The sequence below is a fragment of the Xenopus laevis genome, chromosome 5S, assembly GCF_017654675.1.
Source record: "Xenopus laevis strain J_2021 chromosome 5S, Xenopus_laevis_v10.1, whole genome shotgun sequence".
In the NCBI taxonomy this organism is placed as follows: domain Eukaryota; kingdom Metazoa; phylum Chordata; class Amphibia; order Anura; family Pipidae; genus Xenopus; species Xenopus laevis.
The window spans coordinates 31,948,003-31,975,333 of record NC_054380.1 but is presented as its reverse complement, the minus strand read 5'-3'; the positions used below and the strand labels follow the sequence as shown (position 1 = coordinate 31,975,333).

General features: G+C 39.1%; 2 protein-coding genes across 6 annotated transcripts in view; one reads left to right on the top strand and one right to left on the bottom strand.

Moving 5' to 3' along the window:
* LOC108717789 (two pore calcium channel protein 1) overlaps positions 1 to 12,013 on the top strand; it is a 47,684-nt gene extending 35,671 nt beyond the window's left edge. For both annotated transcript variants that reach the window (XM_041564365.1, XM_018265135.2), the window contains exons 12-19: positions 127 to 191; positions 1,122 to 1,209; positions 1,916 to 1,985; positions 2,199 to 2,418; positions 2,609 to 2,699; positions 4,209 to 4,322; positions 9,744 to 9,853; positions 11,285 to 12,013. In XM_041564365.1, the coding sequence (XP_041420299.1) occupies positions 127 to 191; positions 1,122 to 1,209; positions 1,916 to 1,985; positions 2,199 to 2,418; positions 2,609 to 2,699; positions 4,209 to 4,322; positions 9,744 to 9,853; positions 11,285 to 11,430 (904 nt within the window). In that variant the 3' untranslated portion in view covers positions 11,431 to 12,013. The remainder of the gene's footprint in view (positions 1 to 126; positions 192 to 1,121; positions 1,210 to 1,915; positions 1,986 to 2,198; positions 2,419 to 2,608; positions 2,700 to 4,208; positions 4,323 to 9,743; positions 9,854 to 11,284) is intronic.
* Positions 1 to 24,793, bottom strand: part of LOC108717790 — a 36,228-nt gene extending 11,435 nt beyond the window's left edge. The window contains exons 1-6 of one of the 4 annotated variants that reach the window (XM_018265139.2): positions 24,603 to 24,781; positions 22,124 to 22,279; positions 21,930 to 22,000; positions 19,387 to 19,446; positions 16,890 to 17,088; positions 14,545 to 14,745 (exon numbers count right to left, since the gene is read on the bottom strand). In XM_018265139.2, coding sequence (XP_018120628.1) covers positions 14,693 to 14,745; positions 16,890 to 17,088; positions 19,387 to 19,446; positions 21,930 to 22,000; positions 22,124 to 22,136 — 396 coding nt within the window. In that variant the 5' untranslated portion in view covers positions 22,137 to 22,279; positions 24,603 to 24,781 and the 3' untranslated portion in view covers positions 14,545 to 14,692. The other 3 variants (XM_018265138.2, XM_041564366.1, XM_018265140.2) reach the window with 3 other exon arrangements.
* Positions 24,794 to 27,331: the final 2,538 nt, after the last annotated feature.

Here is a 27,331-nt window from a genome sequence, read left to right as displayed (position 1 = left end):
GATTATAAATATTTACCATACTAATTCTGGGCATGTACTACTATCTACACAGACAATATCTGTGTGCAATGATTTCTTGTTCTTGTTTTTCAGTACCAATAAAACATTTCTATTTGTGTTTTGCAGGTTTGACACACTTATCATTGTTGCAGCTCTGATTGCTACAATTATGAATACATCTCTGAAATCAGGTATGCTTGGCATCTGTGAACTAATAACTGAACTAATAGAATGTGATTGCAACTAAGAAAAACATTTGAAGCAGGGTCGGACTGGGCCAGCAGATGACCGGGGAAAAACCCCGGTCGGCCCCTGTCAGCTTAGACCTGCTTCCCCAACTTGCTGCCACTTAAAGTAAAGAATATGTGAGATCAGTGTCAGACTGGCCCACCGGGATACCAGGAAAACTCCCGGTGGGCCCAGGTGTCAGTGAGCCCTCTTGCTTCTAACCATTTGGCATATTTCATCATCCTTACCTATTCCTTTATGGGGAAAAATTCTTAATGATGGAAAAATACAGTAAGTAGATATAAGGTTTTCCGGTGGGCCCCTGGCTTCCCAGTCCAACACTGTGTGAGATGTGCAGCAGCATGGTGACCTGCAAGCGACGGAGTTGGGGCCGGAGTTTTGAAGTCGGAAGGGGACTCCCGGTGACTGCCAGGAGGGACCTTGGTGTCACGGCCCCGGTGGACCCCCAATGCTCCAGTGCAACCCTGATTTTATGAACCACCAGTCAATTCTACACAGTTCAGTACAAGTATAGGATCTATTTTCTGGAATGCTAGGGCTTTTTTTTTGTAATTTAGAGCACCATACCTTAAGTTTAACATTTTTAAATATTAAATAAATAGGACTGTCTTGCCACCAATACAGATTTCTACAGCTTAGTTAGGAAGTACAAGGTACAATTACAGATAAGGAAATCATTTTTAAAATTTTGATTTATTTGCTTGTTTGGATAACGGGTTTCCAGATAAGGGTTCCCATACCTGTACTATCTATATATCTAAGTAACTATCCTGCTTCTACTCAGTCAGTCAGAATATGACTTTCAAACTTTGAAATCCCTGGGCTGTTTATACAGTGCAGGTAGTTAACAAGATGCTAATCTTTCCAAACAGTCGGCCAGTACAGCAGCCAGCAGGTGCTCGATATTGTGTTCATTATAAGAGTTCTCCGACTCATCAGGATCATTGACAGCATTCAGAGGTAAAGTATATTAAAAAAATAATCATTTTTTGTTGCATTTTCTGACCTGACTGTCTTTTTTTGCTGTTCATCTGTTGAGATGAAATGTAATCCTAATGCTCCGGAGTAAAGCAAATAATGGATGTGATTGCATTGGATTCGAGTCATGAATTGATCCATCATCTAAGAAAGTGCACGCAATAAATATTTGATCAAAAGCAGTGGGAAAATGCAAATAGGATTCCCAAATTCACATTAAATAAGTCTTCAATTAAAGACTAAAGATAACATGACATAAAACTATATTACATTCTAACAATAATAGACATTCTAACTAAATCTAAGCCTAAATACGGCCTTCAGGCTGGTCTCTCCTTTGGGGGACTGGGCACAGTTTGAGAATAAATACTCTACTTGCAGGAAATAAGTTCAGCATTTTAATTCTCCACTTAAACCTGCGGTCAGACATGGTCAGCATTCCTTTATCATGCTGTGCTCTATTGAACACCTTCAGTTGCGATAATAGTTTAACCCGGTCCCTATCTTCTATGTAGCTTCTTGTAATAGCTACTTAATTATTCTTCCTACTAATTAATTGCAATATGAAAGGAGATGATTTAGGCTGACCTGGGAACTGTACAAGTGTGTTCCTTGGTTATACACTAGAATCCAACAAAAGTTTTGTTTTTTATTCTGCATTCAGTGGTCAATGTTTTTTCTCTTCCAGGTTTCGGGTCATTATGAACACATTATTAAATATATTGCCAACAATGCTGACATTTTCTGGACTTCTCATAGTAGGTTATTTTCGTTTTCTCCCAAAATCACTGGAGGCTTCATTTTGTTTTTTCTTGTCTGATTTTGTGAAATAAAACTACTATTATACAAAATATTGCTCTGCAACCATGATGTTTTATGAAGGCTTCCTAGCAAGGCCAAAACCTTTTGAAACAGCATTTTTTTAGCTCAAAAAAATTATTAAAAAAAAATCATGCTTTCTATTTTTAAAGGCAATATACTATGTGTTTGCTATTGTTGGAATGGAAATTTTCAGTGGAAAAATCAGATTCTTCCCAGAAAATTCAACTGACCCCTATGCACAGGAATGCGGAACTTCAGCTTTAAAAGACTCTGCCTTCGCCAAGAGCAAGTACTGCAAAAATAACTTCAACGACTTGGGATCTGCCTTCATTGTGCTTGTGGAACTGACAGTGGTTAACCAGTGGCATGATATCCTTTTTGTCTAATTTTCTAACATTTCCTTCCATTATGCAAAAATAAATTTAAAAAAACAGTGTATGGGTGGCTTAATACAACTGTTTATGTTGTTATGGATATAATGCATCTTACAAGATAGACCAAATGCTAAATAGAGACCAAATAGAGACAATTGTGGCTTTATTTTTTCTTAATATCATACTTCTGGCCAATGGGTTTTCTCTGGTGACCCATACAGCAGCAAGGCTTTACTTCATCGCATTTCACATTGTTATCGTCATTTTGATCATCAAGTAAGTTTTTTTCTATTCTGTAGTTAAACTAGGCATACATCAAGAAGGTTATTTATTAAAGTCAGAATGCATATAATTCTATAAAAGTCTATAAAATCAGAATTTTTAGTGGGAAAAAAAAACTCGAATTTTTCAAGATTTGTTTTCCCCCCCGAGGATGGAAAAAGTCTGAATTCAAAAATCCTCCATCTCAGACCTGCCAAGGTTGCATATAAGTCAATGGGAGAGGTCCCTATCCTGTTTGGAAGTTTCTGTGGTCTGCGCTGGATTTAGCCCTAAAATCAAACTATTTACGGTTTTCCGACAAAAATCTGGTGAACCGGGAAATCGGGGAAAAAGTTCGGGGAAAAAAATCTGATAAAATCGTACGATGCAGATTTTATCTTTATTTTTGTTTAACGGAAAAGTCTTTTTTTGGGAGATCTGTTTTGCCTGCAGGAGCGAATATTTAAAGTTATACTGACACTAAAAAGTTTCTTTTCAAAATATGAATCTACATTAAAAGTTACATATAGGTCACGTTGATTTTTTTTGCTGATAGTTGTGCTTTTGTAAGTAATTGTTACTTGAAGTTCCTAAACCTGTTTTGCCAACCTGACTGTCCCATCTCAGTCTGTCAGTTACAGTTTCTAATGCTAACGGACTGCTGCACAAATATGGCCGCCCCCTGGGGGTAAGAAAGGTAATGTAAAAGCATCAGGCAAAATTTATGGCAAAATTATAAATAACATTCAAAGATAATGTTATAATAGATTTAAAAAAAGAGGTTATTTTCTGGTGTCAGGATCTCTTTAACTGCTGGCGTGTGCCATGGTCCTTAGGGCAATTACCCACTGGGAGATTTGAGGCCCCCATTAGAAAATTGCAACCACGGGCAAAAAACCTCCCTGAAAATGCCATGTATATATATATATATATATATATATATATATATATATATATATATATATATATATATATATATATATATATATATATATATATAATTTTTTTTTTTTTTTTAAGCAGTACACTTCATATTTTCTACTGTAGTACAGCAATACATTTACTAACATCAGCCCAAATCTCTACTAAGATTTGTATCCAAACTGCAGACATCAGGGGCTATGACGTGGAGATTGGCCGATCACCTTGTCAATCATAAGAAATTCTGCCTGGTTTTCCTAATTTGAAAAACCGGGCAGGCAGTTTTGACCCGGGCAGGCAGTTTTGACCCGGGCAGCCCTTCAAAAAAGCAGGCTGTTTGGGTCAAAACCAGACAGGTGACAACCTTAGCAATATATAATATTAGACATTGTAAATCTTGCACAAATTGCATGTGTTTCACGAGTGTCACTAGACAAGATATGATCACCCATTTGCACACAAGTGTTGTAACAAAGTGCAAAAAGAATTGGAAGTTACTGCCTATTCAAAGACAGGTGCAACGTTCAGGCATCCTTGTGCAAATGATTTCTGGTGTATATTTATGAAGGGTGCAGCTGAATTGATGCATTTCTGTTTTTCTAGCATTTTTGTGGCCTTTATTTTGGAAGCTTTTTTCGTTGAATATTCTCTGGAAAAGAGTGAAGTTGAAACGGCAATTGAAAAAAAAATTCAGGAGCTGGGTATGGCGGTTCAAGAGTAAGTGTGTTGCGTTCTTCTATTTTGTTACTTTATTATAAGGAATCTGAAAGAATACAAACCCACGCTATGTGTACTGGATAGCACTGTACTGTCTGTCCTCATAATGTACAGAATAATACAAAGAATACCATAGCTTATTTTACTGTGTGCTTAGAGACAAGAGGAATTACAGCTCCTGTTACAAAGCTAGTTTCTCGAAAGAACACAATATTTCCATAGTAAACATTGATTGGCCCATACAAAATACCAGTTTAACTGTATTAGATCTCACTCTATTAAAATCCTGTTTCTCTACTTGCATGATTTTGTTTGTACTGGAATCAGATTTTTTGTGTGAGCTCTAATATATCTGCTAGGAAAGGAAGAACCCCTATAAGATATATTGAATCATTCACCTGTCTCCCAACTGCTGCATGAAGACAGAATGAAGAGAAACAGATGCTGAGAGAGGGATAGTGAATATAAACTTGATTATTTCAGTTAATTTATTGTATATGGAAAGTTTCTTACTTCAGTATGAGAAAGCTTATATTAAGGGGCCGATTCACTAAGGGTCGAATATCGAGGGTTAATTAACCCTCGATATTCGACTAGGAACTAAAATCCTTCGACTTCAAATATCGAAGTCGAGGAATTAGCGCAGATAGTTCGATCGAAGGATAATTCCTTCGATCAAACGATTAAATCCTTCGATTTAAATCCAACGATCGAAGGAATATCCTTCGATCAAAAAAATTTAGCCAAGCCTATGGGGACCTTCCCCATAGGCTAACATTGACTTCGGTAGCTTTTAGATGGCGAACTAGGGGGTCGAGGTTTTTTTAAAAAGACAATACTTCGACTATCGAATGGTCGAATAGTCGAACGATTTTTACTTCGAATCCTTCGATTCGAAGTCGTAGTCGAAGGTCGAAGTAGCCCATTCGATGGTCAAAGTAGCCCAAAAAAAACTTCAAAATTCAAAGTTTTTTACCTTAGAATCCTTCACTCGAAGTTAGTGAATCGGCCCCTAAATTTTCATTTTCACAATAGTTCTCCTTTAAAGTGGAACTATCAAGAAAATTAAAATTTGATATAAGATTCAGTCGCTGAAATAAATTTTCTAAATATAATCAATTAAAAATTCTGTACCATTTATGAAATAATCGAGCTACTTTTCACTCTCTCTCTCCGAGCAACCTGTCTCTCTTCATTCTCCCCTCATTCAGTAGGTGGAGTGAGATTTTGATTGATTTGCCTAAAAGATGTATTAGAGCTCACTCTTTCAAAATAAGTGGCTTTGAGGGAAATCCTGTTTCTCTGCATTTGGGGTGTGTGCTTTCAGGGTGGGTCTTTTTGTTGGCTTTTGTCTGTGCTGGAGTTGGTTGTTTGAGTTATTAATTGAGACATATTATACCTACCTGTCAATCAAAATCGGAATCAGACCTCGGCAAAAAGAGAGCATTGAGGGAGACATGTGCTCAGGGTGAGATACTGAAGAGTAACTTGATTATTTCTTAAGGGTAAGGGCACACCTGCAGATTTGTGGAGATTTATTAGCCCGACGACTAATCGGCTCTTCTTTGGGGTGACTAATCTCCCCGAACTGCTTGTCTTTTGCCTGCTCAAATGAAAAAACACCTGCGCCAATGCACTTGAAGCACTTCAATTTCCTCACGAGTAAACTTTGGGCGACTTTGGAAACCGCAAAGTGCCGCGAGTGCATTGGCGCATGCGTTTTTTCATTGAAGCAGGTGGAAGACACGGGGAAGCAGTTCAGTGAGATTAGTCACCCCAAAGAAGAGGCGATTAGTCGCCGGGCGACTCAATATCCCCGAATTTCCAGGTATGCCCTTACCCTAAATAGTAAGAAATGTAATTGATTATATTTAGGAAGTGTTTTGTTTCAGTGGAATACTACTTATATTAAATTTTCATTTTTGCGATACATCCCCTTTAGGGCAGAGACACACATGGAGATTCGGGGAGATTAGGGGACTTCAACATCCCCATTGACAACTCTGCTTCTGCTGCCACCTCTAAACTTCTCTCTCTAACAGCTTCATTTGGTCTCTCTCAGTGGACCGACTCACCTACCCACATCGAGGGTCATGCTCTTGACCTTATATTCTGCCACTCATGCTGCCCATCCAACTTAATAAACTCTCCCTACCCTCTGTCTGACCATCATCTACTCTCCTTTCAGATACTGCTTTCACCTGCACCTTCACAACCATCTCTCTCTACCCACACGTACAGAAACCTTAATGCCTTTGAACCACAACAATTATCAACAGTATCAGCACAATCCATATCTCATATTAATACCCTCTCCTGTCCCAATATGGCAGCTTCTCTCTACAACGATGCCCTTTCAACAGCTCTTGACTCCCTTGCACCTTCTACCACCCGTCACAGCCGGCCAGCTAAACCCCAACCCTGGCACACTAGTGTAACACGGTACCTCAGAAGATGTAGTAGATCAGCTGAGCGACGGTGGAGAAAGTCACGAACTGATCCTGATTTCATCCACTTCAAATTCATGCTCTCCTGCTATAACCGAGCTCTATCATTAGCCAAAGAACAATACTTCTCTTATCTAATATCTACTATGTCCTCCAAACCACAGCAGCTGTTTGCCACATTTAACTCACTCCTATGCCCCCCTCCACCTCCTCCACCTATTAATGTTACTGCCCAAGACCTTGCTCATTTCTTTAATGAAAAAATCGATCTCATTAGGCTGAGCATACCGTCCGACAACAATCTCAGACCAACGTGCAGTCCACTCACATCTACTTTGCACTCCTTTACCCCTGCAACTCTAGATGAAGTCAGCAAACTTCTAGCCAGCTCAAAACCCACCACCTGCTCCCTTGACCCCATACCCTCTCGCCTTCTCCACCCAATCTCTGATACACTCTCTCCTGCACTTACCCACCTTTTCAATCTTTCACTCTCTACTGGTACCTTTCCATCATTATACAAACAAGCACTAATCACTCCTATCCTCAAAAAACCTTCCCTTGATCCCAGCTCTCCCACTAACTATCGACCGGTCTCCCTTCTTCCATTCGCCTCCAAATTACTAGAAAGGCTTGTTTATAAACGCCTGATCCAGCATCTCACTCACAACTCCCTCCTCGACCCCTTGCAATCTGGCTTCCGCCCATCACACTCGACTGAAACTGCCCTCACCAAAGTAACCAATGATCTTCTATTGGCAAAGTCTAAAGGTCATTATTCCACTCTAATCCTTCTAGATCTCTCTGCAGCCTTTGACACAGTTGACCACACACTCCTCCTTGACATTCTATACTCAGCTGGCATTCGGGACACTGCTCTTTCATGGTTTACATCTTATCTGTCTGACCGTTCCTTTAAAGTTTCCTTCTCTAACTCTACTTCTACTACTTTCCCACTCTCTGTTGGAGTTCCTCAAGGCTCTGTTCTTGGCCCCCTGCTGTTCTCGCTCTATACAACTTCACTAGGAAAACTCATCCAGTCATTTGGACTTCAGTATCACCTTTATGCTGATGACACCCAACTCTACTTGTCTACTCCTGATCTTTCTAATTCTGTCCTTTCCCAAGTCACAGACTGTCTCTCTGCTGTCTCCTCCTGGATGTCACAGCGCCACCTGAAACTGAACCTTTCTAAAACAGAACTCATTATATTTCCTCCAAGATCTTCCCCTGTCCCTCAGATATCACTCACCGTAAACAACACCACCTTTCATTCCACCACGCAGGCACGTTGCCTAGGAGTTATCTTAGACTCTCATCTGTCTTTTTCACCACACATTCAAACACTTGCAAAATCTTGCCGTATTCAACTGCGCAACATTGCTCGAATACGACCCTATCTCAGTTCAGAATCAACTAAAACACTGATTCAGTCTCTCATCATCTCCCGCCTTGATTACTGCAACTTACTCCTCACAGGTATTCCAACAAGTCACCTTTCACAACTCCAATCTGTTCTAAACGCGGCCGCTAGACTCATTCATCTAGCTCGCCGCTCAACATCAGCTGCTCCCATATGTATGTCCCTTCACTGGCTCCCAATCTCTTCTAGAATCAAATTCAAATTACTTACACTCACATTCAAGGCCCTTAATAATGAAACCCCTCCCTATATTTCATCTCTAATCTCCAAATACTCTCCTTCACGAAACCTACGCTCTGCTTCTGATCTTCGCCTCACTTCTCCTCTGGTCACTTCTGCCCATTCTCGTCTACAAGACTTCTCTCGGGCTTCTGCTTTTCTCTGGAACTCTCTGCCACAAGCTGTCAGACTTTCTCCTTCCTTCCAAACTTTCAAGTGCTCCTTAAAGACCCATCTGTTTAAAGAGGCCTATTCGATGTACCTTAATTAATCATTGCTGTATCAAAAATGACAGTGTTTATATAATCCTAATGTCTCAATTGTACCCTAACCTTTTAGTTTGTAAACCCTATTGTACTCTGTAATCCTTGTCTGTTATCCACCATTTATTCCCTGTTTGCTATAACTGCAGTAAAGCACTGCGTATCTTGACAGCGCTATATAAATAAATGATGATGATGATGATAAGTCGCCTAGTGAAATATCGACTCTTCTTAAGAAGACAAATCTCCCTGCAATGCCTTCTTGCTGGTGAGAATGTAAATCGCCAGCGGGATGGCACTCGGAGCGCTTCATTTTCTGGAGTCGCCCCGAAGTTGCCTCACGAGGAAACTTCGGGAGACTTCGGAAGACGAATCGCTCCGAGGCAGTTCGGGGAGATTAGTCGCTCAAAGAAGAGGCGATTTGTTGCCGGGTGACTGAATCTCCCTCAATCTGAATGTGTGTCTCTGTCCTTAAAGGAAACTGTAACACCAAAAAATGTAAATGTTTTAAAATAATTACTATACAATCTACTGTTGCCCTGCACTGGTACAACTGTTGTGTTTATATAAACAAGCTGCTGTGTAGTAATGGGGGAAGCCATTCAAACACAGGATACACAGTAGATAACAGATTCTAAAGAATCCCATTGTACACTACAGAGCTTATCTGTTATCTGCTGTGTATCCTGTGTGTGGCTACACAGAAGCTTGTTTATATAAACTATAGTAGAGTTTCTGAAGCAAACACACCAATTTTACCAGAGCAACAGTACATTATATTTTCATGCATTCTCTTTGCTTTATATGGCTGAGGTGAAATGTTATATGGTACTTCGCAATAGACCAGTAGTGTTGAATCCTATTTTCTCTCCAGGGTATTCATTTTTCTGTTAAAAAAGTGATTCCTTTTTTTTTTAATGTAAAAGATACAAAGGAGTTTCCCGACTCCTTTGTATCTTTTACAAGTGAAGTAACAGTGTTTCCTACAGTATATTCCCATCTCAGTGTGTTGTTTTTTTATCCACGGCTTCAACTTTTCTTTCCCTTTCTGGTCTATGTTTATTTATAGAGATGCACCACCTGAAAATTTAGTGGAGAACATGGAAAGCTGTGAAACTGATGCTGGTACTTTTGGGGAGACAACTCAGAAAGGACTGATGTTTCGAATTGCTTCAAAAAGTATGTCTGTTTCTGTTTTAATTAGAGTTCCAGGTTCAACTAAAAATACTTTATAGCTCTTAAATAAATTGTATTATCATATATCCTATCATTCACCTTCAGAACTAAAATTATATTCCAGCGCAACTTTTGATCTTCTCCCTCCTCAATGGAAATCAGTATAACAGTCCACATTGGCCACCACTGGATGGTCTTTAATAACCAAACAGCTTTTTCCATTAGTCTGGCTGTAAAAAGAGATACATTTTCATTGTTTCACGTATGAAACTGCATCTGGCAAGGAAATTCATTAATGTTCTCGATTACCATGCTGAACATTTTCACTCTTTTTAAAATAAAGTTTGTAAAAGGGGCAATTTTCATAAAGTACACTGCAAATAATAAACTGTTTTTGTTTTGTATTTTTAAAGAATATACATTTAAAAAAAAAAGGGATGTAATGATGCATGGGTTATGACTTTCCCAAACTTCTTACCTCTTGCTTCTCTGCCTCTTCCCTCCTGATTTCTGCTTTTTACCCCCATACCATTCTTTATTTCCTTTCTCACCCTTCAATTTTATTCTGTTTGTTTCTTGCTTTTCCTTTACATTGTTCCCAGTTCCTCTTGCACTCTATCATTCTCCTCCTTCTCATATGCTGAAAACATTTAGGGGGTTATTAATTAAGTCCAGTTTTTTCACATTGGCCTTTTAAAGGGGAAAAACACAATTTGTTTGTGGAAAAAAAACTAGAATTTTTTGGGATTTATTAAACCCTGAAGGTATTAAAAGTCCAAATAAAAAAGTACTCCAACTCAGACCTGCCAAGTTCCTGTAGAAGTCAATGGTAGCTGTCCCAAAGATATCCTGATCTGCGTTGGGTTTCCGAAAAAGTTGCGTTATTGATAAATAGGGTAAAAATCAGTGCGGCTTGGTCAGTGTCGTTTTCAGAAAATTCAGAGAAATTTTTGGATTTTGATAAATAACCCCCTTAATGTGTCTTAAGTCAAACCTGATAAATCTTGAATTGAATGCTTACCTGCTTTAAGACAGGCTGGTCAAAATGAGCCAAACTGCCCAACATTATCTGGTTATGTGGGGCCAGATAAATGGTTGGATCGTCATATAAAATGACACCCAGTGCCCAAAACACAAGATTAGAGCCTATTTGTCAATGCAGTGTTGTATTGTTGGATTTCATGGAATTAAAGAGCTCACTGGTTGTTATTTTCCACTAGAAAACTGGACCATAAGTCCACATACTATTAGATTTTTGGGAAAGTATCTTGTTGTTGAAGCATGTAAATTCCTGTATAGAAATGAACAGCTGAATGAATAAATTATGAATAAATCTCTTTAAAATGCATTTGACAGATGATACATTCCTTTGCTGACCATAAGCTTGCAATGGACTATATATAAAATACTGCTAAAGATTCTGTTTCATTTCAGGATACAGGACCGTGGATGCATTATTGCAGCGCATGTTTGAAGCAGAAATACCACCAGGAGACGAAGGTCCCCCAATTGAAGATATTGTAAACCTTTCTCCTAATGACCTGTACATTCACAACCCAACATTTGATACAGCTGCCTAACATTGGGGCGGTGTGTTGAACTACAGTATATGAACCTGTGCGTGTGCCAAGATAACCGCATCCTCTTCAAATAAGCACCACTAATCAGTGAGTGGCGATATTCTTTCCATAGAACTATTAACTTTTTGGCACTCACCAAAGAGGAAACCAGTAGAAGTTGAGAGATGTAAGAGGATATGGAGCTTCAGGCCATGCAAAAACCAATCCATTCTTAATATACAGTAAGGAAGTATTCTCCCTTTGACACTTCATGTTATTTAAATTGCTGCTACTGGACAAAAAGTATCTCTTTTCGAAAAGAAGGTTTTAGGGCAATGGCGTACCAGGAGATTAATCGCCAGCGATAAAAATCTGCTCTTTTGCCAGTGACTAATTTTGCTTTCTCACCAGCGATACAGTGAATCTCTCCTGGTAAAACCCATGTGTGGCTTCAGTCTTTCAAAACCCAAGACTGTGAAAGCATTTACAGGAGATTAGTCAGTGTCGGACTGGGGGTCCTGGGCCCACTGGGACTGCTACCTCAGGGGCCCCCACACAGTGTCGGACTGGGACACCAGGGGCCCACCAAAAAACCTTAGACCAGGGGCCCACTCAGAGAACTATTATTCCTCTCCTCTCTCAACCTCTATTCTCCTAGTCTCTTTTCTTTACATACTATAATATATTAAACCATGTATTTAGCTTCTTTTTCTCATAGAAATTGATAATTACCATGAAATAGGCCAAAGGTTTAGAAGTAGGAGGGCCCACTGACACCTGGGCCCACCAGGAGTTTTCCTGGTATCCCGGTGGGCCAGTCCGACACTGAGATTAGTCGTTCTCAGAAGAGGAGATTTATCTCCTGGTCTGCCATTGCTCTTATGCCTCTGATCCCATTATCTGTTCTTTCTGTGGGTTCTTTCAAGGTCGGGCCACATGGGCAGATTTGGGGGGATTTAGTCGCCTGGCGACTAATCGCCTCTTCTGTGGGGCAACAATCTCCCAAAACTGCCTTCCGCCTGCTATAATGAGAAAACGCCAGCGCCAATGCATTCGCGGCGCTTTGATTTCCAAAGTCGCCCGAAGTTTCCTCAGCGTTTTAGATTCTAACCGGCGGGAAGGCTTTTTGGGGAGATTAGTCGCCTGAAGAAAAGGCGAGCAGTCGCCGGGCGACTAAATCTCCCTAAATCTTCCTGTGTGTCTCTGCCCTAACAAAAGGCATGTTACTTTTTATTTCTATATAATTTGGACAGTATATAAAATGCTGAAGTAGAGACTCGGTGTGATTGGTAAAACTTCCCACAGATCTTATTCATTTATGTTGATGGAGTAAAACAAATTGTATTGTAGACAGAATCCACCTTGGCTTTGTTCGACTATCTTTTCACATTTTATGACTTAATTTTTCGACCAAATTATTTGCATATTAGATAGACTTTCCAGAAGCGGGAGGTGCACCCTACATGAACATAATAATTTGTGCAATCAGGTGGATAAAGTATCCCAAGTGTGCTGTTGTTATGGTAACCACGATGGTCCAATAAAAGATAACTGCTGGCTGGTTTATAGAGGCAATAATTATTACGTGCTCAATGTTTGGTAGTATATCTGTTAATTACAGAATTCAACATCAGAATTTGAAGCTACAGTCCAATAAGCAATATGTGCCCTGTTGTTCCTCTTCTTTTCCTCAAATATATTTATTACATAACTAATGGATTCAGTTTTATATTTCTTAGTATTTCCCATGAGAAGCAAGACTTTTTTCACTTTATTATCATACTTGAAATGCATGGGTTAAACATGTGATACAGTACAAGGCTGAAGTCAATTGGTGAAGGTAACCGTTATCTGGGAACATTTCACCTGCGCAAACGTCCCATTTGCTTTTCTTTTTCATTTAAATTTTTTATATGTATCAAATTGTTATATTACTGTTTAAAAATATATCTGATATGCAAAATGTGATTATTTATAAATAAAGAACAAAATGAATGAAACGTCTGAAAAGATCTGGTGTTTTGGTAGCTGGTCGAGTCTGGATTTCTTATGAAGAGAAGAAAAATAAAGCATAGAACTTTGCCTTTAAGTATTCACTCAATGTACTATAACATGGTCCATATCTTCATTTGGCCTCAATAATAAAGAATAGTGTTTCTGATAGATGAGATTTTGTTTCTGATAGATAGATAGATAGATAGATAGATAGATAGATAGATAGATAGATAGATAGAGATAGAGAGATAGATAGATAGATAGATAGATAGATAGATAGATAGTCCTGATTACCCCATGGCTTCACCCAGACCACCGCAAGGTTGAAACCCAGTTACTCACAGTTCAGAGATAAAGGGGGTTATTTATCAAAGTCCAAATCTATCTCAACATTTCCAGCCACAAACTCTGATCTAATCCACACGGGTTTTTTCGACGTATTTGTTATTAGAATTTCCCGAAAATTTGCTTAGCGGGAAAAAATCTGAATCTTTTTCAGATTTTTCACCGAAAACTACGATTTTGTATGTTTTTTTTCTGAAAAATCGTCGGGGTATTGCACAAAACTCAGCGCACATCAATAAATCATTGGGACTTCTCCAATTGACTTGTATGCAACCTCGACAGGTCTGAGATGCCGGATTTTCTGATTCAGACTTTTCCATCCTCGGGGTATAATAAATTTAGAAAAATTTGTGATTTTTTAAAAGTCAGATTTTATACTAAAAAAATCAAATTTTTCAGGATTTTTGCATTCAGAGTTTAGTAAGTAACCCCCAATGTGTCTTTATCTGTCAAGCCACACAGCCTGCTTCCAAGTCACAGCCCCTTGGCACTCACATTCTCTCTCAAGCTCAGACTCTAGCACTCTATCTCTTTGTCTTCGGCTCCACAGGCCTCTTCGTCCTCTCTTGGGCTTCCACTCACACACCAGAACAGCCAGAACTGTGTCTCTCCTCCAGACACACAATCGATACCTGTCCTCCAAACATCCAAGGAAGAGCTTATAGGGAACGCACACCTTTTACCTGAAGTAGCAGCTTTGCTCTTAATATATATTTAATATACAGAGGGAGCAACACTGGAGCTTATTAATGTATTATACAATAAATAAAACAACTAAAATTGCATAAAATGCTCTACAGAGGGAAAACATTGAATTTTATTGAGAGCTTGAACATGCAGAACAAATTTTCTTTTGTCCTTGCTCTAAACTGTCTCTTGCTTGCTTAAGATATCTTAAGTACTTCTTTCTCCTTGTCCCTCACTCTATCCATTCCTCTGTCTCTTACTCTATTTCTGATCCATCATCTCTGTCACTGTTGCGCCTATCCAGATAGCCTGCTAAAATTAAAAACAATGTAATACTCTCTATTAGTGTATATTCTTCAAAACTACTTTATGCATAGTGCAGGTTATATAAGGAGACATGAGGCAACTTTGTTAAATCTGCATCTATTGCAATTTATTTATTGTAATCCAGTATAAGGGCATTTCAATCTGGGAAATATAGGTGGAGATGAATTAAGATTTACAGAGGTTCAGTCTCCCCAAAAAGAGACCAACCACTTACCAGTAGAAAGCCCTCTATTTGTAGCCTCCATAAATAAAAATATCACTCTCTTTCCCCTGAACTATTCTAGATGAAGGGGTTGCAAAGTGGCTATGCCTGGTTTTGGTAAAGTTAGGGGTGTTCCTAATGTATTTCCACATAACCTTGAAAAGAGGTATCCTCATACATTATGGTATAAGCATACATTATGGGGCAGATTTACTAAGGGTCGAATATCGAGGGTTAATTAACCCTCGATATTCGACCAGGAACTAAAATCGTTCGACTTCGAATATCGAAGTCGAACGATTTAGCGCAAATCCTGCGATCGAACGATCGAAGGATTATTCGTTCGATCGAACGATTAAATCCTTCGAATTGAACGATTCGAAGAATTTTAATCCAACGATCGAAGGAATATCCTTCGATCAAAAAAACGCAGGCAAGCCTATGGGGACCTTCCCCATAGGCTAACATTGAGTTCGGTAGCTTTTAGCTGCCGAACTAGGGGGTCGAAGTTTTTCTTAAAGAGACAGTACTTCGATTATCGAATGGTCGAATAGTCGAACGATTTTTAGTTCGAATCGTTCGATTCGTAGTCGAAGTCGTAGTCGAAGGTCGAACTAGCCCATTCGATGGTCGAAGTAGCCAAAAAAACACTTCGAAATTCAAAGTTTTTTTAATTCGAATCCTTCACTCGAGCTTTGTAAATGTGCCCCTATATGTGTTAGTCTTAGCCAGTTCCAACATTATCCAGAAAGGGTTACAGTAGGACCTGTGGAGCTCTCATTAGTTGGTGAGTGTTAATAACAGACTAGCTAGCTTAGCAGTTTGGGCTCCACACAGGAGTTGAGGCATCAGCACCCTGGTGACACCAGTACAACAGTAAACTTATGACAGTTGTAAAAGCAAGACTGTGAGGTAAAGGAGAACTAAACCCTTCATGGTGATAAGTCTCCGCTTGCCCCCCCTCCGCTAGCCCGCCTCCCCCTGCACATTCTTACCCCTAAATTCTGTCCCCTCTAGAAATCGGGACCGCACATGCAGAATGAGTGCAGCGGAGCTCACAGGCGCCATCTTCTTTTCTTCGGTAATCTTTGTGAAGTGAGTGATGTATTGGCACAACAGTTGGAGCAATCTTCCGGTTTGCATCAACTGCACATTCTCCGAAGGAGACGGAAATTGCCAAAGGGGAGGAAGAAGACAAGATTATCAAAGTGAAGAACATGGTGCCCGAGAGCTCCGCTGCGCTCACTCTGCATTTGCGGTCACTATTTCTAGAGGGGACAAAATTCAGGAGTAAGACTGTGCAGGGGTAGGCGGGGAGGGGGGGCCAGTGGGGACTTATCACCATGGGGGGTTTAGTTCTCCTTTAACTCACAGTCTTGCTTTTACAACTGTCTTCGCTTAACTGTGCAGGGGAGGGCAGCAGAGGGGGGCCATCAGGGGTTTACTTCTCCTTTAAAGTGTTCCTGAGTGCTGCTCCTAGAAGAATGTGGACCATCCGATTACAATAAGGTTACCCATGATTACCATAAGTTTACCTGTGGTTTTTAGTATACCCAGTGAGGAAGCGGAGAACCTACCAGGGCCTTCCTGAAAGTGAATCCACTCCTGTTGGCAAGTGTAATTCAGCCTCAAATCTGCACAACTTACATTACCCTCCAGCACCTTGCTAAATAGCAGATTCATTGAAGATTGAACAGGGAAATCCAGAAGGAATCACAGCAATTTAAAAACTTTCCCCCAATGTATCAATACTGACTGCTAGGAAAATCATTTTCTACCTGATTAGTCCCCAATGCAAATAGAATAAGGGATAAAGGACAAAATAATTGTTAAAAGATATTTTACCAAACATTAACATGAACTATCATTAAAAATCACTGAAAATGCCTAAATCAAGGCCAGTGGGATTTCTCACAAACTTTACCTCTGAAGAGCTTGACTCTTCTCTTCTGCAGGTCAATTTCAAACCAGTCTATTTCTTCTAATAGCGCCTGTATTTCTTGCCTTAACGTCTTTATCTTGTCAATCATAAAATCACTTTTTATTCCAAGAATTTGCAGTCGTGCCATCCTCTCATCCTCCAGAGAGGAATCCGTTTTAGGTTCAGTAATAGCAACAGTGTCCTATAAGAAAATAATTTATAAAAAAAAAAGAGTAAGAATATTGGGGTAAAATCAGTGATAAAAATGATTATATCTGCTTTTTTTTTTTTAAACAATTTAGCTTATAGATATATACAAAGACAAATCGATATAGATGTCAAGTAGGATAATACCGAAGCACATATTTCTTTAAAAAGTATAATTATTTAATGAAATATGAAGTTTTATTTCCTTACACATTAATTTATTTTTAAGGAACCTGGCAAGTATTGATATAGTGTACTCGCACTCGTGAGGCGACCTTGGAAAACGAATCGCTCCGAGTGCTATCCCGTCGGCGATTTAGATTCTAACCGGCGAGAAGGCTTTTCGGGGAGATTAGTCGCCAAAAGAATAGACGATTAGTCGCTGGTCGACTAACTCTCCCCGAATCTTTCCATGTGTCTCTGCCCTTAGAGTGAGAATTGGGATGGACTCACAATAAAAAGTGAGTATACTGTTCTAGATATTCCTAAAACTATGGCTAAGGGGCATGTTTACTAACATTGGAGATAAATATATGGAGAGATTTCTGGAGATGTTGCCCATGGCAACCAATCAGCAATTAGATTTAAACGGCCACCTATAACTTAGAGAACAAAAGAAAAGATCTGATTGGTTGCTATGGGCAACATCTCCAGAAATCTCTCCATATATTTATCTCTAATGTTAGTAAACATGCCCCTAAATGACTAATCAAATGTCTGTATCCTTTTGTTTTTGAAGGGGTAGCCCTGAACAAGAAGAAGACAATCACTCCGTGGTGCCCAGGGCAGACGCATGCACAGTAAAATGAAATAGTTGACTATATATATATATATATATATATATATATATATATATATATATATATATATATATATATATATATATATATTAGACAAATACTACAAGATTCCTCTGCACTCAACCCATTATCAATATATTTAAGAGATTTTGTGCATACTGCTACTGAAAAATGCCTTACCCTTTAAACAAAACAGGGATTGTTTGTCCATATATTGCAATATATTTAAGCTGGCCAACTACGTCAAAGTCATCCCATATCTGGCCAGTCCTACACTCAATTTTCATCTGATTCATTAAGAATTCTATTGCTTCATTATACATTTTACAAAGGGACTAAGTTTTACCTGCAACTTACTAGCTGCTTTCAAAGTAAAACTCCCAAACTTGGCTGCCCTTTTATTAGACACCAGTGGGATCACCTGACTATAGCTGGGAAGGGATCTCAAAATTGAGATTGCAAACTGTCTTTGCTTTAAAGAGGGTGAAACTAGAAAGTGTTGGTGGGCAAGGCTTATTATAATATTGGGTGAGGCTTATAATTGTTGGTGGGCTCATATAGCACCTCTCCATTTTTTTCACCCTAATTCAAGCACTAAGAAGCTGCTCCATCTGCTGTCTCTAATGGGAACACTGAACCCACCCTTTAGCCTCCTATATTCAATGTAATATCCATAAGCCATCTCAGGGAAGAGCAGCATGACTGTGATACACCAAACAGTGTCACAATATGGGTGTATAATATGAATAATTTAATATCAGTATGTTTGTATTGTTCAATCTGCAGAACCAGCAACACTCCTTCGAGGAGGCCCCACCAAAATTGTCCCAATTGGGCCCTGCATTTCAGAAGACCAGCCCTGTGCAGTGAAAATCTAAATAATCTGACAAGTTCCACATTTTTACTTTGTTGCTTAAATATCAGCATTATTTCTAAAAATGGCTGCATTTGATTGGGCAGTGCTTGAGTCCCTTAGTTGCTTAAAATTAGCCATTCTATAACATATAAAAAGTGAATCACCCCTTTAATTGGTTTTATAGTTTCTGATTGGGCAGCTTGGTTAGTTGGGAAGAAGCATCAGGCTGCCCAAAATTGCTAATGCTGTATTATAATCTGTTCAGGTTATGTTTAGATTATTATTGCAAATGACAGCTGCAGCCTTTCTCTTCTAACTCTACAATGCCCATCTCTGTTATTAAATTGGAGGGTACGATTAACCAAGCTGGAAGTCTGGAGGTCAATTTATCAATGCTTTTTAAAAAAAATCTTCCTCTGTGTCTCTTTGTGCATATAGTAAGGTTTACATTAGGTAGAAAAAATTGATACATCCTTGTTATAAAATATTTGAATATTCTGAAGCCACCTTGGCCTGTATAAAAGCATCCAGCATTGTGCCTGTATTTGGTCATAGAACTCCTTCAGATTCTAATATGCTTACATTTTACACAATAGGGTTTCTTATGTTTGAAATGATCTTATGTAGTGTTAAATACCTGGCTGGTATGAACTTCATTTATATCAGGTTCTGTGTTATCAGAAGTTGTTGTTGACACCTGTAAATAATAGAAAAAGAAAATGAACTAGTGATGTGCAGGTCAGCCCAAAACCCACTGCTTAGGGCTGACCTCTACACAAGATTTGCGGGTTGTAGGCGGGTTTGGGCAAACCACTTCGTGGGCGTGAGTCTGCTCCACCTGCGCCCCTTTAAGATATCAGTAATGGTGCGGGCTGGATGTGGGTTTATAGATAGCAGTGGATTCCCAGGTTGGGCACAGGTTGGATGTGGGTGGGTTAGGGGCAATGCTTTGTCAACATACACATGACTAAAGTGAAAATCTAAGCACCCCTCTATAGAAAGATACCATCCTGCATATGTACAGTTGTGTTCAGAATAATAGCAGTGTGTTTAAAAAGTAAATAAAGCTCAAAATCCTTGTAATAGCTTTTTATTTCCTTATATGCAAATGCACGGGGAACACTGCACATTCTATTCCACATCAAAACATGAAGAAACATAGATCAAACTAACTAACTAAAATAAACTAAATTGAGATTTAGTTGTATAATCGTTGTTTCGGAGAACTGCTGCACATCTGTGTTGTATGGAGTCCACCAACTTCTGGCACCTGTTACATTCCACAATTCTGCTGCATTTCTTGGTTTTGCCTCAGAAACAGCATTTTTGATATCACCCACAAGTTTTATATTACATTAAGGTCCGGGGATTGGGATGGTCACTCCATAACGTCAATCTTGTTGGTCTGGAAGCAAGATGTTACTCATTTACTGGTTTGTTTGGGGTCGTTGTCTTGTTGAAACTCAAGTTTCAAGGGCATTTCCTCTGCAGCATAAGGCAACATGACCTCTTCAAGTATTTTGATGTATCGAAACTGATCCATGATCCCTGGTATGTGATAAATAGGCCCAACACCATAGTATGAGAAACATCCCCATATCATGATGCTTGTGCCACCATGTTTCACTGGCTTCACTCTGTACTGTGACTTGAATTCAGTGTTTGGGGGTCGTCTGACAAACTGTCTGTGGCCCCTAGACCCAAAAGAACAATGTTGCTTCATCAGTCCACAAAATGTAGCGCCATTTCTCTTTAGGCCAGTCAGTGTGTTCTTTGGCAAATTATAACCTCTTCAGCATGTCTTTTTTTCAACAATGGGACTTTGCATGGGCTTCTGCCTTTTAATCAAAGTACGCTGTTCTTCTGAACAATGTCTGGAACGACCCATTTTACTCAGATGTTCAGAGAGAAATGAACTATAACCAGCATGCACAACATTTGCTGTCTCCCTTCCTTAAATAAGGGCCGTAAATGACACCTGTTTTTTTAACAAAACAAATGACCTCAATATGGGGCAAATTAACTAAACGCCGAAGCGCCTAACGCTAGTGTAGCGCATTTTCGTTAATTCGTCAATTCACTAACGAACGCTGGAGTAAATTCGCTAGTGTTACTTCGCACACTTACGCCTGGCGAATTTGTGCAACGGACGTAACTATGCAAATTCACTAACGCGCGAATGATTCTGAACGCTACCTTTTACGCCCAGACTTCCTTCGCCACCTCAGACCAGGCGAAGTGCAATAGAGTAGATAGGGATTGCTTCAAAAAAAGTTAAAAAATTTTCTAATTTATGGGTGATAGGCTGAAAAAGATTGAAAATTTTTTTGGGGCTCCCCTCCTTCCCCCCTACATTTCCTAACTCATGGCAACTTAACTATACAGTGGGCACATGTGTAGGGCAAAATAAACATTTTATTTGCTGTTTTGAAGGTTTCCCAGGCTTGTGTAGTGATGCTACATATACTTCCATTGTAACTTCAATTTGGTCCCGTATGCAAATTAACCATTGCTAGCGTAACTTCGCTTTGCTTGGCGAATTAACGCTAGCGCAACTTCGCAACCGTACACTACCCCTGAGCGCAACTTCGGATTTTAGTGAATTTGCGTAGCACTGGCGAAAATACGCCTGGCGAAGTGCGGCGAAGTTCTGGCGCAACTACGAAGCTTAGTGAATTTGCCCCTAAATGAACTCCACACTGCTATTATTTGGAACAAGCTATTATTTTGATCAAGCCTCATTTAAAGCTTCCATTACACAGAATCAGCAGCATGCATATCATGACTCTACTACACCTACTAGTAAATTATTTGCCATGTAGAAATATTTCTACCAAAAACAGTGATTGATCAGGTTAGTGATGTTGGACTGCTATTATTCTGAACATAACTGTATTTATACATGAACCACAAATGCAACAATGGGTCTGCAGTATAGTGTTTCTCTCCCCTTGTACAACTCTTAGACTTGTCACCTCTACTGCATTAGCAGAGCTGCCTTAAAAGATTGGAGACCATTGGCGTTAATATAACCAAATGTTCTTCTCTTGATGGATGAAAGGTTTCAGGTTTTGTTACCCCCAGTCCTAAGGACTCATCTAAGTAAATGCTTTTGATGTAAACAAAAAGTTCAAATAAAAACCTGGATTTGATGCATGCCTAATATACAAAAGTCTTTACCTGTTCCTCTCGGGACATTCTGCTAAAGAGTCTACGAATTCGTTCACAAAATCCAGGTGAAGCTGCATCTTCTATACAGTGAAATATAATTATAAATATAGTAAAGACGATGCTGAAATAAGGTAATTAGAATTGCTATAGAACAGGAACATGTGCACCTACGGGTATATACACTGTCTTTAAATATACTGTACCTGATTGGCTCATGACGTGTTTCTTCCTTATTCAAATGTTATTTTTGCCTTTGTGTTTGTTATGGAGTTCAGAATTAACACTGGACTCAGCAGGTTTTAGAGACTGTTTGCAGCTTGACTGATGGCAGGTGGAGCTATGTTGCAGTTATCGGTGTCCTATATAAATGATAATAACATAGATATACAAATTAATATATATTTAAGCACATGCACTTAAGTCACATGATGAGATTTGGTTTCTGGACTAAACTATTGGTTATGGACCAATGTAAATGATGACAACTCATTTTTTCCTTTTTAATATGAGCACAAGAGTAGACGCACTCAATTATTGTGAAGGGGGCTGTACTCACACAGACGCATGTATGCGCCGAACGCAGGTGAAATGCAACATGCTGCATCCCACCTGCCTTTGGCATTTACATGCGTCTGTGTGAGTACAGCCCCCTTCACAATAATTGAGTGTGTCTACTCCTGCGCTCCCCTGCGGCTGAATGGAAGAAAGCGCAACATAGGGTAGCGCAGGAAAAACCGCCCGTGGATGAGCCCTAATGGCTACAGACGAGCGTTTTTACCTGTGCTCCCCTGCTTTCCAGTTTCATGCGTTCAGCCACAGGGGAGCACGGGAGTAGACGTACTGAATTCTTTTCAATGTGGCTGTACTCACACAGATGCAGGTTGGGATGCAGCATGTTGCATTTCAGCACTTACATGCATCTCTGTGAATACAGCCAAATTGAAAATAATTCACTGTGTCAGCGCTCTCCTGCGGCTGAATGCATGAAACCGGAATGCAGGGGAGCGCAGGTAAAAATGCTCGTATGTAAGAGCCCTAAAGGATGCATCTTATTGAAGCATTCTCTCCTTTGTTCTGAAGTGGGGGTATGGCATAAGCACAGCTGTCTTATTAGGTGTTAACTTCTTTAATGTCCAATTAAACCTATTACAGAGAAACCACTCAAAAAGTGTTTGTTTTGCAGTGAAAGAATACCTGTATGTAATTCAAAGCAATTTCCTATATATATATATATATATATATATATATATATATATATATATATATATATATATATATATATATATATATATATATATATATATATATATATATATATATATACACACACAGTATATATATTACAGGTCTCGTATCTGGGAACCCAGAAAGCTCTGAATTACAGGAAGACGCAATGGCGTCCATTTTAAGCAAATATTTTTATTTATGAGTTCAGTTGTTTTCAGTCTGTTCCCAGAAATAAAGACTATTTTCAAATAATTTCCATTATTTCTTTTTTATCATTTTTTCAAAATGTATACTTGAATGTTCCTATCTCTGGTGTTTCAGTCTGGCAGCTCAGTAATTCAGGTGCAGACTCTAAACTGTTACAATTTTGCAACATTTAGTTGATACATTTCTCAGCAGCATCTCTTGAGTATTAGCATCTATTGTATCAAGTCTAACAGCTGCCTGTAATGAAACCCAGAGATTCTGCTCAGCAGGGACAAAGATAAGAAATGTATCAACTAAATGTATCAATTTAGAACAGTTTACAGGGTCGGTGACCCCCCCACCCCAGCTGCTTTAGAAGGTGAAAAATGACACTTTACACTTCAATATTAGAAAAACAGTCAGACATAGAAAAAAGAAAGTAATTGGAAAAAGTAGTTATTTCTGGTGATCTATCTGAAAACAACTAATTGTTTGAAGGTGAACAACCCCTTTAATTCTGTTATGTGGAAACCCGTTATCCAGAATGCTCCGAATTATGGAAAGGCTGCCTCCCATAGACTCTATTTTATCCAAATAAATCAAATTTGTAAAAATTGTTTACTTTTTCTCTGTACTAATAAAACAGTAGCTTGTACTTGATCCCAACTAAGATATAATTAATCCTTATTGGAAGCAGAACAAGCCTTTTGGGCTTATTTAACGTTAACATAATTTTCTAGAAGATTTAAGGTATGAAGATGATCCAATTTACGGAAAAATCTGTTATCTGGATAGCGCCAGGTCCTGAGCATTCTGGATAACAGGTCTCATACCTGTAATTCCTGTTTCTCTATAATAATAAAACAATATTGGTAGCAAAAAAACTTATCTGGGAAACACAAGGTCCCAGGCATTCAGGATAATAAATCCCTTAACTGTATTCAGTACTTGTGCCATTTTTAAATATCATTTACAGTTTATTTGCATTACTAGTTTTTACTCTTGAAATAGAGCAGGAGACAACTGGTTAACAGAAGTGGAAGAGAGCGGATCTCTGCTCTGTCGTTTCATGAGTAGATCAGAAATAAACAAACACTGTATTTAATTACATTTACAATTAACTTATTAACTTTCAAACATGTAAACAATGCTTTTAAAGACGACAATGTTTTAAAATAATCACCGTCGTTGTGTAGGCATTGGTGAATAAAACTTGGTATAAGAGGCCAAGATGGGCTACAAAAGGCTGTTAACTTTAAAATTTGTCACCTTTAATGGAGCTTCCTATAAACCTTTCTGGGCTGCTGTCTGTTACAGATGGGGTCCTTGTCCAAAAGCATGGTAGGATGTGTTAGCCAATCACAGTCCTGCCTTCACATAAAGATAGGTTGCAGATCCCTGTTGGTTCTTCCTTTCTGCTGATTGGTTCCTTGTCAAGTCTTTCCTTCTGCTGATTGGTTCCCATTCGTGCTGTGAGACGTGCACACTGCACAGCCTGGAAAGCAGCCAGAAGGAATTGCAACTGCTAGTAGAGTAGGGAATTATAAATGCATATCCTTTTTTTTTGTTTTGTTACAGGTGTATAAGGACTTAACATGAGAATATGGAAGAGTTTTCCTGTAGAGGCTCATAAGTGAGATCCCATAACTGTAGTCTTATTTATGCGAAACAATGGGTGTAGTAACTACAGAGCTTCATTGGTAAAGCTCTCAAGTACATAATTTAAGTTCAACTGTCTAGGTTCCAAAATTTAGATAGTATACTAAAAGGGCAGATTTTTACATTATGGAAAAGTTCAATACAGTTCAATAAATTCAACTTCGCAAGCATTCGGTAACCTGTGCACAATTTCGGATCTTCGTGAATTTGCGCAGCCCTGGCGAATCTACGCCTTGCAAAGTGTGGTGAATTGCGGCGAAGTGCGGCGAAACACTACTTTCCAGGGAAAATTAATAAAGCATATAGGGGTGTTCTAATGCCCTACACATGTGCCCATATTATTTTTAAGGTGCCATATGTTATAAAATGTAGGGGAAAGGTGGGCACCCTAAAAAAAATATCGATCTTTTTTAGCCTATCACCCTTTAAAAAGTAAAACACGCCAGACTTTTTTTTGGGACTTAGAAAAATGTTCAACTTTTTTTTTAAAACTCCTATCTACTCTGTTGCACTTTGCCTGGTCTAACCTGGCGAAGTCAACTCTGGCGAAAGAGGTAACGTTCAGAAAAAAAAACGTAGTAAATTTGAGTAATTTCACCCCTTCGCCAGAGTGCAACTTCACCAGGCGAATTTTCGCCAGGGCCATTGTTGGTAAATTGGTGAAGTGGCAAATGACGTCACACTGGTGAATTTTCACCAGCGTTAGCCACTTCGCGTTTAGTAAATTTGCCCCTGTGAGTGTGTTACTGAATCAAATAATGGAACAAAAAGGGAAAATATTGCACAATAAAAGGCCAAAGGCATATGCGATTTTTCAGTTTGTCAGTTAGATATGAAGACAGCACACCTTTGTATTCCACAGGATTAGGGACTGATTCACTAAGGGTCGAATATCGAGGGTTAATTAACCCTCGATATTCGACTGGGAATTAAAATCCTTCGACTTCGAATATTGAAGTCGAAGGATTTAGCGCAGATAGTACGATCGAACGATCGAAGGATTATTCCTTCGATCGAACGATTAAATCCTTCGAATCGAACGATTCGAAGGATTTAAATCCAACGATCGAAGGAATATCCTTCGATCAAAAAAAGTCAGCCAAGCCTATGGGGACCTTCCCCATAGGCTAACATTGACTTCGGTAGCTTTTAGATGGCGAACTAGGGGGTCGAAGTTTTTTTTAAAGAGACAGTACTTCGACTATCGAATGGTCGAATAGTAGTCGAACGATTTTTACTTCGAATCCTTCGATTCGAAGTCGTAGTCGAAGGTCGAAGTAGCCCATTCGATGGTCAAAGTAGCCCCAAAAAAACTTCGAAATTCGAAGTTTTTTTACTTCGAATCCTTCACTTGAAGTTAGTGAATCGGCCCCTAAATGTGATCAAAAGAAAATATGTTTTACTCTAATCTGGAATCTTGGAGAAAGGTGGCACAGAAGCTTGGCACTTCTAGCGTCAGGCTGACTATGGATGATCAGATGAAACTGCTACTATGGTCGCTGTTTCATAGAGGCTATTTATGAATTTCATAGAAGTCGTTTGAAGAGGCCAGACATTGCTCAAGGCACAACTATTTTAAGGAAACAACAATATGATGAAACTTCTTACAGGTACATACCTAATAGTTCCATGGCTGACATAACCTTTTGAACCCATGAGCAACATTCAGAAGTAAAAGGAGTTGGAGGGCAACACAAGCATGAAAAATGTTCTTGGGGTGCCAAATAAGTGCTATGATTGGCTATTTGGTAGCCCCTATGTGGATTGTGAACCTACATTGAGTCTCTGTTTGGCAATGTCCCTGGTTTTTATACAACCAAAACTTGCCTCCAAGCCATAAATTAAAAAATAAGCACCTGCTTTGAGGCCACTGAGAGCAACATCCATGGGTTTGAGTTGCTCACGAGCTATTGGTTGGGGATCACTGAGGTACAGGATGTTGATGGCAAAATACATGACTAGTGGTTCTGGCATTACTTTCTCACTCAGCTTCTTGTACAGATTGATGGCACTCTATAGAGCAAAAGAGAAAGGTGAGCTAGAAAAAAAGAAAGACTTGAATCTCTTACAAATATCAGCCCTGACTTTGTTTAGGGAATTAAAAACAAGATGCTGTACTGTATGTGGTGGTTCTACTGAATACTATTAGCCTGCACAACACTACTATAGTTTATATAAAAAAAAGATGATGTTTATCCATGGGAGCAGCCATACAAGCTGAAAATGGCAATAAGATAACAGCAGACACACAGCACAACAGTTCTGCCAATCACACAGACTATTATGGTTTCCTTTCAATCTGTGGAATAAAATATGACTATAAACATATAGTTGTTGGC